The sequence below is a fragment of the Hypomesus nipponensis genome, chromosome 9 (genome assembly GCF_054491055.1).
Source record: "Hypomesus nipponensis isolate SF chromosome 9, ASM5449105v1, whole genome shotgun sequence".
Lineage (NCBI taxonomy): Eukaryota > Metazoa > Chordata > Actinopteri > Osmeriformes > Osmeridae > Hypomesus > Hypomesus nipponensis.
The window spans coordinates 7,103,306-7,117,314 of NC_140369.1; the positions used below are offsets into that span (position 1 = coordinate 7,103,306).

Consider the following 14,009-nt stretch of genomic DNA (forward strand, 5'->3'; position numbering starts at 1 on the left):
GTAGTGTAGTTAGATAAACCACATTTCCCAGTGACAAGTGTTGCAGTGACTAGAATATATAGTTGGGTTGAGCTTGACTGTCTGGGGCCTTTACACAATGAGCTTAGAATGGTGACCCAGCCACCTACTACTCATGGCAAGAATGGTTGTTGTTTTGTTTAGTAGCTGGCTGTAGTCTCATGGAGGTGATTGTGTGTGAGTTTGTAGGTTTGAGGACACAGGTTTGAACCCAGTAAAATTGCTAATGCAATACTGATAACCAACACGTTAAAAACTGCAACATACTGTATGTATTTGTTTGTGTTTTTATCTGCGTCGACACAATATGAGTAGTCCGTGCATTTTTAGAAAGGTCAATGTAATGTTTCTTCAGTATTGGTTAGATAAACAGCAGACATTTACCAAGGTCATTTGGACTTCCATCAAAGTCTAAAAGGTCCACTGCCAATATATAGACAACAACAGCAGACATCTCCGCCAAATAAAAGAAACAGAAAATATCTATTTTAATATAACAGGGAACAGCTTGGAAAATAGTGTGTGTTTTGTTTTGTAAAGGTTAATGTATTGGTTTCGTCAGATGCAAACAATAACATTTCAGCTTGTTTCCTGTGCGCCGTATAAAAGCATTTTCTGAGTTATTCGGCTCGGGGGCACACAGAGAGTGAAGTAAATTAAACGCATTTCCACGCAGGCAAGATGCCACCTTGTCTACCCACAGGGCTACAGGTGCACTACAGAGTCTAAGGTGGGAGGATTCGTGATGAGCTGCAGTCATCTTCTCCACGCTAAGACAATACTCAGGCCAAAAGATGCACAAACAGGGCAAGGCTGAATGTGTTCGCTGGTTATATAGACTCTTTAAAAGATCATCTTGCTTAACAGTTGAGTGGTACAGTACAATAGATCATTTGTTTCATCATGTGCACTGAAAGGACTGACCTTATACAGTACAATTGTAGTCAAAGCACACCATGTAATATTGAGGATTAAACAATGTTTAATTAAGCATGAACAGCAGAACATGCTTTGGAAGCTCAAACATGTTCCATATGACAGAAGATTAACATGATTAACAGCCCACTCTTTCTCAGAACCTCTTTTCTTCCATTTCCGTCACCATTTAAAGTACTGAGAGGAGATGGGAAACATAGTGAGGGTTGAATCAATGGCATGTTGACGCATGGCAATTAGACATGATGAATAGGCTGACTCTTGGATATATTGTAAATAATTGATTTTAAAAAGCAACATCAGATGTAGACATCCAAAACTGGGAGCATCAGTGTCAGTGGGTGATGTATGGAAACCCAGTTAAGAGTCCATTTCCCTCTGAGTCCATGGGGAGAGGAGAGTCCACAGTAAATAACCAGCACATTGCCAGAGGGCGAAACTCTCTCTCTCTCTCTTTCTCTCTCTCTCTTTCTATTTCTCTCTCTCTACCTCTCTCTTCTAACCTCTCTCTATTTCTCTCTCTCTCTACCTCTGTCTACCTCTTTCTCTCCACCTCTTTCTATTTCTCTCTCTACCTCTCTCCCTCTACCTCTTTCTCTACCCCTTTCCCTCCCTCTACCTCTCTCCCCACCTCTCTCTCTGTGTGTCTCTCTCTCTCTACCTCTCTCTCTCTCTCTTTTTCTCTACCTCTCTCTCCACCTACCTTTCTCTCTACCTCTCTCTCTTCCTCTCTCTCTCTCTACCTCTCTGTCTACCTCTCTCTCTACCTCTCTCTATTTCTCTCTACCTCTCTCTCTTTCTGTCTACCGTTCTCTCTACCTCTCTCTCTCTACCTCTCTCTCTTTCTCTCTACCTCTCTCTCTCTCTCTCTCTTTCTTTACCTCTCTGTCTACCTCTCTCTCTACCTCTCTCTATTTCTCTCTACCTCTCTCTCTACCTCTCTCTCTACCTCTCTCTCTACCTCTGTCTACCGTTCTCTCTCTCTCTCTCTCTCTCTCTCTCTCTCTCTCTCTACCACTCTCTCTCTACCTCTCTCTACCTCTCTCTCTACCTCTCTCTTTCATCGGTTCACTTTCCACTCTCTCCCTAGCCCATGCAGCTTTGTGCCCTCACCCTCTCTAGCTCTCACTGACTTGACTCAATCTCTTTTGCTTTCCTGTCCTCTCCATCCCCCTCTTTCTCTCCTTGTTGCCTGAAGGAAGATTGCTAAAGGAAGGTGGAATTGGATGCCTCCCTTGCAGAGCTTTCCTTTGAGACTTGGGGAGATTTGTTTTGCTGGAGAGAGTTGTTACAGTTCTCAGCCAGGTCAGAGCATGGCACCATACAGGCCATGTTGGGTAAAAACACACATACAAACAATCATCAAGCATGTCCCAATCGTTTCCAGAGAAATCCCTGAAAAACTGCTTTTAATCATGTGTCCGAAAAGCTTTGCATTTTGTCATTTTATTGTGAAAGCTAGCACAGTCTTGACCAGAAGCCGTCCCTACAGTCTCACTACAGAATTCTTAGTGCTCACAGCATCGTTTCAATTACATTCTGAACTGTATAGTCTGAAAATGGGTGGTTCCCTCTGTGGCGATAACTCTGTCTGGCTGCCAGACATTCAGTACCTGCATTTGCCCCGGGGCTACCTCCATCCCTATGATGGATCATAATTGTCATGAAGAAAAGAGATTTGGCAGTTTTGTCTACCTTAAAATGAAAAAGGGGTAAACCTATTCAATTCTATTTCTTTGATCGAGCAGTGTGTACAAACAGAGTAGCCAGGGCCACTTGTCAAACACTCCGGCCTCAGGTTTTTATCCCTCCCCACCAAAGCATCAGTGGATGTAATCCCTCTCCACAGGTTGAATCCATCTCTCCTCTTATCTCCCTCTGCTCTGTCCAGAGTGACAGACAAGCAGACTGAGCCTCTGTGTTTACAGACAGGGGCGGCAGGGCCAAAGGTTACATAGGAGAATAATTCCTGCATGAATCCTCGTTCTCCCCCCCCCCCACCACCCCCCCCCCTTCCCCACCCCGCTGAGGCTGAGCTGGTCTGAGGAAGGTCAGTAGACTGCTGTGCGTGGGCCCACTGCCGGGAGTCATGCCTGGCCAGGGTTCTGCTGCTCTATTCACATTCTTACCTTGAGAAGCACACAGACAGCTTATCGCCCTGGAATTGGCTCCACGCCATGAATACAAGGATGGAAGAGGATGAATGTGTGAATGGGGCTGAGTCTGAATGCCTGCTCTTTCCATCTATCGACTTCTCTCTCTCCCCCTCTCACTCTCTAGGGTTTGAGCTCTTTCTCGGCCTGTCGTTCACTCTCTCTCCTCTTCTCTCCTCAGCTGCCCATCCCCCCTCTGTCTATCTGTCTATCTCTCTCTCCATCCCCTCTCTCTCTCTGTCTCTCTCTGTCTCTCTCTCGCTCTCTGTCTCTCTCTCTGTCTCTCTCTCTCTCTCTCTCTCTCTATCTGTCTCTCTCTCTCTCTCTCTCTTTCTATCTATCTATCTCTCCATCCTCTCTTTCTCTCTGTCACAGACACACTCTTTCTCTTAACCCACACTCACTATTTCTGTGTAGGGAATTGAATCAGTCCTTTCTCTTTGCACAGTGTCTTTTAGAGTTGACCTGCATGGAGAGTGGATCTTTTTTGAAAGAGATCATGGCCTTTTGTACAGGCCAAAGCAGACCAAAAAACGTTGTTCAGCTCACATGTTGTGTGTCCAACTGAGATAATTCAGACTCGCTTTGATTCATGTACAGCTGCAGGTTTGTTCACGTACCTTCATTACTACATGACATCAGTAGGCAATCTGTCTCACAAAAGCTAATAACACATCACAACAGTGAGGGATGAAACACCTCTCTTTCCTTTCTGACTGCACACACTGAAACTGTTCCACAGTGGTAACACCACAGCATCTGCTGTTACGTTATTCCCACTGAAATACAAGTAAATAATGTAATTTACATTTTCTTGTGAATGACATGACAGGTGTGATACGCTGTGACCTCAGCACCCATGCTGATGTCTCCCGAGTCTCCTCCTGTTCTCTCATTCCACGTGAGGTAGGTCCTCCACTGTCCTGTCACACTGTCATCAGTAGGGGTATTGAGTAGTCAGTCCTTCTGAAAGGGGCCTCCCTTGGCCTGTATCCTAGCCTGGTCCTAATCAGACTCTCGTTCATTTCATTTGTACAGAGAGTCTGGCCTCGCTCCATTGACAAGCGTTGACTTCCTTGTAGGCGGGGTACTCAGTTGAAGTTTAAAACCATTGGATCTGCCCAGAGAAGTTTAAAACTATTGGATCTGCCCAGAGCCACTCTGATCTGCCATAACCAATTGCTAGTGTTCGCGTTGGCTAATTCCTTCACCACTAACAGAGCTAGCTGCCGTAGCTGGAAAATCAAACTGTTCCCGAACTCCGTGGGGAGGAGGGCCACAACATCAATGCCACCAACAAAACTCAGCAAAACTTGTTCTTGCTCCGGCTTTAGTTTATAGATATTTGGCAGTGTTGCCACAACGGACCGAATGGCTTTGCTCGCATCTTTCTCCGCCGCCATTACGGAACTACAACACAAACTAGCGCACAACATCAACGTCATCGTTCTCAGCCACTCCCTCTGTTCGCCGATTCGCCGATAGAAAATCAACCTGAAAAATTTGACTCACGTACCAAATGGCCAGACCTAGTACAGAAGCAAAATCAAAATTGAGCGGAAGTACGCAGGAGGGCAGAGCCAGGCTACCTGTATCCTGCCCCTTGTCTCCTTTGTTCATGGCACAGAAGACCTCCCTTTTTAACAGTCTTTTTGGGGACGTGTCCATGGCTGTCACCAGCTTCAGAACGTCGACTCCGCAATGACTTTCCCTCGTGGACAGGCAGGGGAGAGAACAGGTCTCAATGGAGGCCTGTCGAGTCCCAGCACATTACCAGCACAGAAATGCTGACCTACTTGTTCTATCGCAAACCCACAGGTTATTTCCACAGCTACTTCTGTCAAGAGATGGAATGTTTAGACTCCATGTATCTGAATCTGGGCTCTTTGACCAACAACACAACAACTCACTTCATGTAACTATGAAACACTAAGCTGACCGCACATGCTATACACATGCTGTACCAGTAATCAAACATAAAATTAGAATTGCTGTCGCCTCAATCCGCTGGGGACGCACCCTGTGTCTATGAAAGCGTGCAGGCTTGAACAGACCCTCTCAGTCGTTAGTATATATTGTGCATCCTTCATCACATCTAAACCCTCAATATAGTATGTTTTACATTACTTCCAGTCATACTATATATCCAAGAGTCAGCCTATTCATCACTTCAAATTGCCATGCTTCAACATGCCAGTGTTTCCACCCTCACTATGTTTCCCATCTCCTCTCAAAACATTAAATGGTGATGGAAATAGAAGAAAAGAGGTTTCGGTAAGAAAGACTGGTCTACACCTAGTCACACAAATGCTGCCTGCATTCGTTTATTTCTCCTCACCTTAGTGAGCGTGTAGGATGGAGGAGAAACGCTAGTCTCCCGCACGGGTTAGGTTATGAGTGGACCCAAATGAGCTGATATATGTGAGGTACAGTACTGTACCAGCATATTGAAAGTAAACATGTGGTACACACTGGTAAATAAAAAAAATAAAAAAACGTTTTTTATTTATTTGAGACCAAAACTGTCAGTCATGTAACATGTGCAAAGATATTCTGATGTTGCTTATTTAGTTTTTTTAAACTTTATTTAATTCTTTACTGAATTCTGTTCTGTGTGTCTGTAAAAATGGTCTCCACTCTTGCTTTCTCTCTACCTTTCTCATCTACATACTACTGTAAAGTGGGTGTCCATTTCTGATAAGGTGAGTGGATGACTGCTGTGCTAACACTAGGGATCAGCCAGGGAAATGGTGCCTCCCAAAGAGAGAGGGATGGAGAGGTGCAAGGGGTGTTACAGTACATGGGTCTACTATTCAAGCCTGGAGTTGGACCTGAGAGAAAAAGAGAGAGAGAGAGAGAGAGAGAGAGAGAGAGAGAGAGAGAGAGAGAGAGAGAGAGAGAGAGAGGAAATTACTACTGTTTTACAGAGTTGCTCAGAGGTCTGCTTTGGTGTGTTGGGTTGGACTTGGCACAGGCAGCGGTAACAGCTGTTCCGAAGTGGTGGGAGTCCCAGAGATGTGAGATGGGGAAGTGTGGGAGCAAAACGACATGTAAAAATGTGAAATACTGTAGGACTGTTCTCTACACACAGTTTACGACATGCGCTGGGAGAAAAATGGTAGTCAAAAATCAACTTGAGAGAAAGGGAGGTAAAACTGAATGATTTGTATCTCAAAGTGATTTCAGTCCTGCAAAACACATCATAAGGGGATTTTCAAGCTTAAACAATGAGATCAAAGGCATGTTTCAGTTAGCATGGCATTGATTTCCCAAACGAATAAAACACCTATATTTAGTATTATACATATCTAAATCCATTGTCTTTATACTTGCATAGACATTACACAAACATTACATTTGAGGATTGTCAAAATTCCCCTCTTTTAATGTTTTGGTAAGGTTTTTTTTCAATACAAACCCAAATTTTGTTTTGAAATGCAAATGGTAATTGTAAAGTTCAACCTTGTGTAGTCTTAACATTTTGCATACATCCCTTGTGGACCTTGTTTGATGGGATATGTTTAGCAAGGACAAGTTACACTTTATTAAAAAGCACAACAACGTTTTTATTGACTTTTACACTCTCCTCATCCCCGGTCCATCATCTATCTTATCTTATTAGACTATAACTCTTGGAAAGTGCTAGATTGGACAATCCCTCCATTTAATCTGCTCAGTTAAAGCTTCACTTTGTGATGCAGGTGTTTCTTAGCTATATTTAAGCGTAGAAGACAGGCTGGCTATCTTATATGGCACAGGTTCATACGATCACCTCACTAGTCCATGCACCATTCCCATTAGAGTCCTATAGACTCACAGCTCCATAAATGATAGTGCTCTGGACCATAGACCCTATCACTGGAACACTCTATCACAGGCACACTACTATACAGCAGTTATTTCTCCCGACCATTACTCTTAGTTTAGTTCTGTCATGACAGGCGCTTGTTAACAGCTAGTATTTTACTGTGCCAATTTCCCACTGCAGGTACTCAAGGCACCTTCCCTTTGTGTAACCCAACAGAGAGAATAATAAATATCTTCCTCTCTCTCCCTCCATTTTGCTGCACTGTATTTTTCCCATGCAGCCCCCCCTGCAGTCCCTCCCCTTCAGCTCATAACTCTGGGCTGCGTGCATCTGCCTGGCACGCAAGCACACTGTGAGAAACAAACAGAGGCTGGAGGCACTGAGAGATGCCCCCTTGACCACCACTGTTCAGATAGTGGAGAGAGAGACAGAGAGAGACAGAGAGAGAGAGAGAGAGAGAGAGAGAGAGAGAGAGAGAGAGAGAGAGAGAGAGAGAGAGAGAGAGAGAGAGAGAGAGAGAGAGAGAGAGAGAGAGAGAGAGAGAGAGAGAGAGAGGGAGAGGTGGAGAACATTACCATCTCCAACACACCACCCACAGGATCTGGGCACCAGTTGTCAGGAAGCTGAGATTCTGCTAGTGCAGCCTGAGTGTTTACAGCTTTCACACCAATTGTGATCTGTGCAAACACACACACACACAAATTCTTGGATGCACAGGGGCGTATACAAAAATGCTTGCATGACCATCAACAAATAAACAAGTGGACCTGTACCTGAATGGTAAACTCACATTACTATACACATGCACAAAGGCACATCTCAAACAAATACACACACAGTTTCACGCACTCAGCCAAGGACAGCTTCTTGCCTCCTCTGGGCTCTTGGGTACATAACTTGGGTTCAATTTTATTGAATTGTCAGCATGTAACACACAGCCCTAGCAGGCATGTGGGATGTGGAATGTGGGAATGTGGAATGTGGGTTGCTGGTTCAGGCTAGGTATGGCTAAAACTAAGCTGCTACACGTTCTGTGCTGGTCTTCCATTCGTATTTTACACCCTAGTTCATCCAACACCACTCGTTTCTGTCTGTCTGGCTGTGGAGTCATTCCCACTGAGCCTGCAGACACAGCTCGTCAGAGAACATGGGGACTGTGCTTAGTCGCTGGGCCAGCTGCAGCAGATGCAACTTTGTTTGGGATGTATGAGACCACCAGAGGGGCTGGGGGAGAAACAAAAGCCCCATTGGCACCACAAAAGTCAGTCAGATGAGCACAGCAGCCGGCGCAGGATCATGTGGTGATTACAGAGCTTGAATGAGACGCGCTGACTTCTATTAAAAGCACCGTGCTCAGAGCATATTTCAATCTCTCCAAATGCTGAAAGGCAAAGAGTATAAAAGACACATTCGGCTTTCTTCCACACGACAGTGCAGACACATGCACACATTTGCCAGCTGTACAACACACAGACGATGGTATCAGAAGAGAAAAGGGAGGCGGGGGTTTATTAACTGGGCTTCATTAGACGAGAGAATCTCAATGCAGAAGTGGGCAGTCTTGCTTTAAGACATGTGATCTGGCTCTCTTCAGAGCTCTCCCTCTCTCTCAGACCGGGCTGTATTGTAGCACATACACACACACACTCTAACACACACACACACACACACTCTACTTAGTGCACTGGAGAGAGGGCTGAGCCTCACAGAGTCAGTGCAGGTTCTCAATGAGGGGACGGAGCCTGGAGAAGACAGAGCAGTTGTTTCACTGGAGCCTTTCGCTGTACGCGTGTAAGAGGGGAAGTGAGCAGGCAAATTAACTCCTTGTCCTCACGAGTGTTCACCTCCAGAGGAGCAGTACAAGAGACAGAAGGGAAAGGGGAAAGAAAAGGAGCTGCCATCTGTGGTTGACATAAGGTGACATGATCAGCCCTCCATCCTTTTCTACTTTGTGACTGGTCCCGTGGCTGTAAAGGTTTTTTTTTTTTTTTTTTTTGCATCTGTACACGCAAGGATTTCAGACGGACTGATTCAAGCGGGGCCAGGGGAGGGAGTAGTAACAACAGAGCGACATCTCCTCTTTATCTTGCTAATTTGTGGACCTGGAACTTTCCCTTGGAAACCCTGTCTACAGACTATGGATGGATTTAAGACTGACTAGTGAGTCTGTTGGACAAACGCTGATCTTGACAGGGATCCGTTTCTTCTGATCCCACCACCCAGGTAAGGGCGTCAGGATCTTTTGTGTACACTGAAGGTGCATTGTAATAATCTTTTGTTAACTTGGAGAAGGTGCTGCTATTCTACAGTATGGAGTACATGCTTTTAGAGTGAATCAGCGGAAGCCAGTCAAGACAAAACACCTGAGTGAATAACGCACGTGATTAAACCTGCATTATATCCTATCTGTCATTAATTAAACATATCATGATTGAAACACAGAAGTATAAGAATGTATAGTGTGTCATGGAGTTTTGTACTGGTCACATTTGATCTACCTTACTAAAGTCCTGAAAGTTTTATATAGGCCTACATTTAAGTAGGACAGATGTTTCAAACATATCGTTGTGACAGCATATAAGTGACTGACTCCAAGGTTACAGCAAGTTGGAAGTCCAAACCCAAACTGCCTGCTCTTCTCATCTTTCTCAGATGCCTGTAATTTTAGATCTAGATTTAGCAATGACGCATGAGGAAAGGAGACCTCAACGTAATGTTAATATTTATAGAGTGAATGTGATATTCCTACCGAGGAAATAACTAAATGTGCTATCTAACTGAAAAAAAAGATGTCACTTCGGTAAACATTTTGAAAGAAAACCGTTGTCGTGGCAGAGGGCAACGCGCGCTCTTTTTCTGCGAAGATTATCAGTACACTAGATGCACGTGAAGAGCCCGGCAATGTTACATGTATCGTTACTTGTACCGAATTTATTGCGATGTGAAGGTATGGTCTAATCAGAATATAAAATGAATTGTAAACGACTGAATGAACATGCGCGAGTCCAGTAACGCTTGCATGATTGCTTAATCGAAGAGCACACGAGCTAGAACCCGTATACGTTTTCAAAGTAGCAAACAAGCAATGTGCAAAACAAAGACATCAACGAAGTTGTCCTGCAATGTTAAAATACACAACCAAGATTATCAATCCGCCAGGCCTGCGTTGTCATACCATTTTTTCTACTCTCCTTTTTCTTCTGTTCGTGTCCGTTGTCGATAACGCGACCACATTGTTTTGACTTGATGCGTGCCGATATTCAGGATGCTCAAGCAGAACCAAAAGGAGGATCGAGTTAAAGAACAGCTTATTTTCCCTTTTCCGACGTGCCTGTCTGTTCACCCAGAATTTTTATTCTTCTTCATATGCAGAGGTACACAGACCGTAAAAAGCTTACCCGGGGGAACAGTTTACATTTCGACAAAACTGAGGATTATAGAGATTTAGTGCAGGAGAGGGGATTACAATATGCCGTAAATAATTAAATGCTTAATTTCTGCCCGTTGAATATTCAGGAACTGACTGTGTCAATGTCATTTCAGGGGGCACTTTTAAATTACGTCTTTAATCTTATGCATACTATTACTGTTGTATGTTTACATAATGACAACGTGATTTTAAACTATTTGTTCTATAGGCCCTACAAAACATCTTCATATGACTCTTCACATCCTGTGTGTTCAGTAGGCCTGACATATATAATTCCCCCGTTAATGAAAGATGATTATCGTATGTTGCAGCACATTGTAGTAACTTACTCTTGGTGTCGAAATGTTAAGGTACTTATGTATCATACTTTACAAACCTTACATTTAATTACTCTTTTACACTGTTCTAACATTTGTCAAGGATACTTAAAAAATATTTTTGACACCTGACAAGAATGACCTTGGCCGTGTTTCCCAGATTCGTTAAGAAGCTCTTAAAGCTAAGAGTTTCTTAAGAACGTTCTAGGAGCGCTCCGCAATGCTCTTAGAACGTTCCTAAGAAGCTCTTAGCTTTACGAGCTTCTTAACAAATCTGGAAACCCTGCTCTTGTGTCTGTCTCCCCAGACAATTATTTTGTTTCCTCTCCGCCCCCATCTCGTTCAATGTCACTCCATGATTTCTATTCTCTTTCGCTCAAATTCCAACCTTGCATTGCGATCAATTTTGCTGTGTCTTCAATCCTATTTAGTTAAATCTTCTCATGTCCATCACGGCTGATTTCTAACCTGATTGACTGAGTTGTTCTTTCTTGTCCCCTCCATCTCTGTCTGTCTGTCTGTCTGTCTGTCTGTCTGTCTGTCTGTCTACATATCTGTACATGTTCTTGCCACGGTTAGAGGTGTCCCTGCCATGTCCTGGTTGCTGTGTGTGTGGATTAGCCTGGGCCTCTTGCTGCTGTGCCAGGCTACACTCTACCAGACCATCCAGCAGCACCACGTGCCCCGGGCTGGGCGTAGCGACATCCAGTACCTGGGTGAGTACCATACCCATAGCTACTTGTACCCATACCTGTAACTGTGCCCTGGCCTCATCCCAGGGACACACTACCTCTCTTTTGTGATGTTCATTTGTTATTGTGAAAGCGGAGTACTGTAGTTCTACATTACATTTAGTCATTTAGCAGACGCTCTTATCCTGAGCGACGTATAGTAAGTACAGGGACATTCCCCCCAAGGGAAGCAGGGTGAGGTGCCTTGCCCAAGGACACAACGTCATTTGGCATGGCCAGGAATCAAACCGGCAACTTTCTGATTAATAGCCCGATTCCCTAACCGCTCAGCCATCTGACCCCCGAGTTCTACTCTTCCAAATGATCTTATGTTGTGTCGTTCCATCAATGGTTGCTCTGTGGTGAATTGCATGCTAATGACACGCTGTCTATGCTTTTGTAGTGGATGTTTGAGAGTGAGTTGATTTCCATGTTTGCTGAGCTGCAGCTGCTGGTTTAATCAGAGGTTAGAACCCCCTCCTCCTCCTTCTCCTCCTACTCCCCTCCTCCTCCTCCTCCTCTCCTCCTCCTCTCCCCCCCCTCCTCTTCCTCCTCCTCCTCCGCGGTGCCAGACAAAGAAGACTTTTTAACACAGAGACCTAGGAGGAGAGGATTTTCCGCGTCTGACTGCAGAGGCATCCTGAATCTATCAGCCTGCTACATAGATAGGACTGGCTCTAGGCAAAAATCCCCATCAGTATGCCAAGAGTTGGAGGCGGCTTTGATCACTGTGGCTTAGATGGAAATGACAATTATGTTTCTCTCTCATTCGCCGGAAGCATTCAGCAATTAAACCCAGTTCCTTTTCCACTGCAAGGGAGAACGGGAAGGGGAGTCACTGAGGTGGGTCTGGTTCCCTGCATTAATGTAGGGGGAGCAGCGTTCCTAAGCCGTGGTGGTGTGTATTTGGTAGCTGCACAGGAGAAGTATTTTGTTCTTTTGGTTTTATTCAACAATGACTTTTTCCCCAAAGCTGCTGACAATGACAGTATTTCAAACTCAGTGTGGCTCGGCAAATCCCAATGCCTGTTAAACATTGATGCTATCTGAGCTTGTTTCATACTCCTATCTGTGTTGCATCATCGAGGGAAAAAGCCGGTAATTGAAGCACAGCAGTGGAAAAAACAGCATTGATTTCTGGTGACTTGTGATGGGCGACAAGATAGCTGAACACCAATGGGGGTTTTAAGCAGGTGGCTGAAGGAATGGTTTTGGGCTTACTTTGGGTGTGGAAGAGCTGACACAGTAGGATTCTAGATTGTGTAAGGGAGAAAGTCCTCACCTAAAAGCATTCTGTTCGCATTAATTGGAACAAGAGGTTGAGAGATGAGCGACAGAAAGCTCCAAATGAATTTTTAAAAACTTTGCCTCCAGGTTTTTTAGGGGCCTAGTAGGGCTTGGTCCCTGAGATGTACAGGGAAGTGCATGCCCTACAGTGAGAGTCTTTTGAATTATGCAGAGGTCCACGTGAAAACAAAGAGAAAAGCCAGCCAGGTTCTAAGCAAGTCCAAAAACCTGCTCTTTTATGTGAAAGATTTCATTAGCTCTCTCTCACACACATGCACACATGCACACACACACACACTCATTCTGAAACCATTAACGTGTGTCATTTTCTCTGGGGATTAAGCAAGAGAAATGCATGAACTAGAGTAGGTGAATGAGTGTGTGAATGAGTGTCCAGGAAAAATAAGAATATGTTATTATAATTTAGTGCTTTATTAGTCATTTAATGCAAGATTTTTCCAAGACTTTCCAGAGCTTGGTTAATGAATTTTATTTCAGACATTAATTAGCTTTCATTAATAATTTTATGAGGACAAAGCTTTCTGTTTTCAATAATTAACATGAGCTAAATAAATATCCGTAAAAACAAACCTTTACTAAGACCAAACGATGATAGATGAGGTAAGTAATGAACAGTTACACTGTATTGCATCCATAATCATTGTAGGATGTGTTGATGTTTGCTAACCTAATAATCGAACCCCCATGTGAATGGGTCCTCGTTACTGTGGATGTAATGAGGACACTCATCTGTTGTTGTGAAACTGAATAGTTCTATTTACCGTAGGTTATGGTGTCTTAAGGAGACGAAGTAGGCATCCATCTTCCTCCACTGCTGGGGCCTTAACTGGTCTAACTAGAGGTGCTTTCTCGGAATTGAAATGCTATGATGAATATTGGAATTAGAATGGATTTTATAATTTGAGTTTGCTATCTCGTTTCACCGAGAGCAGAAACAGATATCCTAAAGAGCAATACACAGAGAGCACATCTCACAGTGATAAATGCATGTTTGAAATGTTTCAGAAATCCAATGCCGTTGAATGGGTTGCTACTGTATAATTAAAAAGGAAAGAAAAGTTGTGAAACATTATTTATATGTCATATGATAAGGATCGGAAAGTTGTCCTCATGTACGAGCGTGGGAATTATAGTTTTTTGTTGTTGCACATGACACAGTAACCCTGCAAAGTAGCTTGCTATGTACCACAATCATAACATTTCGTAAATACATTTTAGATATCGATGATACTCAAAACAAACATTTGTGGTTTGCCGTTATTATTGCTGTGTCATCTCTCATTATAGATTTTACAAAATAATGTGAAT

The 14,009-nt window shown here is 43.8% G+C and overlaps 1 protein-coding gene across 1 annotated transcript in view; it reads left to right on the forward strand.

Annotated features, from left to right (window-relative positions):
* Window positions 1-8,941: 8,941 nt before the first annotated feature.
* tafa1b (TAFA chemokine like family member 1b) overlaps window positions 8,942-14,009 on the forward strand; it is a 91,189-nt gene continuing 86,121 nt past the window's right edge. The window contains exons 1-2 of the mRNA XM_084705097.1: window positions 8,942-9,138; window positions 11,242-11,378. Coding sequence (XP_084561223.1) covers window positions 11,255-11,378 — 124 coding nt within the window. The 5' untranslated portion in view covers window positions 8,942-9,138; window positions 11,242-11,254. The remainder of the gene's footprint in view (window positions 9,139-11,241; window positions 11,379-14,009) is intronic.